At 41.4% G+C, this 1967-nt stretch overlaps 1 protein-coding gene across 5 annotated transcripts in view; it reads left to right on the forward strand.

Moving 5' to 3' along the window:
* PARP9 (poly(ADP-ribose) polymerase family member 9) overlaps window positions 1–1967 on the forward strand; it is a 33681-nt gene that overhangs the window by 20935 nt on the left and 10779 nt on the right. For 4 of the 5 annotated variants that reach the window (XM_023516307.1, XM_023516309.1, XM_012808430.2 and 1 more), the window contains exon 8: window positions 412–792. The exons of the other annotated variant lie outside the window; for it this stretch is intronic. In XM_023516307.1, the coding sequence (XP_023372075.1) occupies window positions 412–792 (381 nt within the window). The remainder of the gene's footprint in view (window positions 1–411; window positions 793–1967) is intronic. 5 annotated transcript variants of the gene reach the window in all.

Genomic DNA, 1967 nt, shown 5'->3' on the forward strand with positions numbered 1-1967 from the left:
AAAAAAAAAAAATTTTCAATCTTTAAGCTTTATGGCTTTCAGAGATATTTGACTTTAACCTTGGTAACAGCAAGAGGTAAAGAAAATTCCATTTAGCAAGAGGTAAAAGTGAACATCCAGGGTGAGATCTCATGGCGAACTCATCTGTGAACTGACAAATCTAACACAGATGAGGCAAGATATGATAAAGCTAACCTGTTACAGGATACACTCTGTTCCTGAAGAGGTGTACATTTTCGTGTAAAGATGTGTTTATACCACACTTATACCCAACCCAGCTTTCAGAGATAGGGGCTGCTACTTCTGACAGTGGTGGCAATATCACTGTGGTGAACACTGGCCACTGTATTTTGTTCTGCACTATTTTAAAGCCCATTAGCCTTCTGTGGTTGCTTATGATAGTCATTTCAGTCCCCCAGTCGACCAGAGAGGAAAAGAGAGAAAATGGGCTTGAAGCTCGATCTCCTGTCATCAATCTGACGAGCTGCAATGAGGAAGAGATGCATGAGGCCAAGGCATGGATCCAAAGAATATTGACCCTCCAGGACCACCACCACATTGAGAATAATCATATTCTATACTTCGGGACAAAGGAACATGACCTTTTGTCTCAGCTTCAGAAAACTTCAGATGTCTCCATCTCAGAGAATATCAGTCTGGAAAAGGCAAGGTTAGAGATTAAAGGAGCCCCAGCTGACCTCATTGAGGCGGTTTTGTCCATTGAACAAATGCTGTGCAAAGTTCAGGAGGAAGTGGCAAGAAAAAATGAGCAAAGCCTGTGGAGCATGATAGGTGAGTAACTTTCCACTAAGTTAGAAAGCTCTCGCAACTTTTTTTTTTTTTTTTGCAGTTTTTGGCCAGGGCCAGGTTTGAACCTGCCACCTCTGGCATATGGGGCCGGCACCCTACTCCTTGAGCCACAGGTACCACCCCAGCTCTCGCAACATTTTCTTCTTTGGGGTGTGAATGTATATGTATGTACATGGGTAAAGATAGGATGAGTAAGAAGAGAGCAAACCATTCTGGTTTTGTGTTAGGTCTTAAAGTTTTATGAGGCATTTTTTTGCTCTCTTTCTACTGTCAGGGTTATTTATTAGTAAATGGAACACACACACGCAATTGAATTTACTTATGATAACATGGATTGCCTAAGTGGCAAGTATGTGGAAAACCTGGGATAAAACTCAAGCCTAAGGCCTGGGGGAAAACGTTCACCCCTAATTCTGCAGATGGAGCATTCCAATGTAGACACGTTCTACCTGATTAATTTCTGTTACTGCATTTTACTGCATTTATTCATAGATGACAGCATTTGGAACCCTAAAATTGGATACTTTGAGCCCTCTCACCAATGAAATTATTCATTGGTAAGTTACACTCAAGTATCTCCAATTCAGTGGGCCTAAATTCATCAGGGTAACTATGGGAATTTGGGTCTGGAGAGATCTTTTTAACAGATCCCAAAGCTAACTAGAAAATCAGGCCTTTTATACATGTAATGCCATCATGGGAGATAGTAGATTATTTTGTTCAACTAATGCATATTGTACCCATGATATGTGCCAAGCATTGTGTTAGGCACAGGGTTATAGTGATAAACAAGATGAACATTGCTCAAAATCTAATTGGGGATATGGACAAGCAAGGAGGTTAGAGAAGGTAGATAGAGAAGATAAAAGTTAGAGAAGATAGAGAAGGTAAAAGTTCTCTGGGAGTATTGAGGAGAGGCACCTAACCCAGACTGGAGAGGCAGCCTTCTCACAGGCGTCATAAGTGGAGAACTGAATAATAAGTAGAAGTTAACCAGGCAAAGACGATTTCAAGAAAAAAGATGGTTACAGGGCCTAGATAATGCAGAACCTTATAAATCTCATGAGAGAGTTTAGAATTGTTATCGAAGAAAATGGGGAACCTGGCTCGGCGCCTATAGCTCAACCGGCTAAGGCGCCAGCCACGTACACCTAAGG

This window comes from Otolemur garnettii, unplaced genomic scaffold (genome assembly GCF_000181295.1).
Source record: "Otolemur garnettii isolate 467f Iridium unplaced genomic scaffold, OtoGar3 scaffold00089, whole genome shotgun sequence".
Lineage (NCBI taxonomy): Eukaryota > Metazoa > Chordata > Mammalia > Primates > Galagidae > Otolemur > Otolemur garnettii.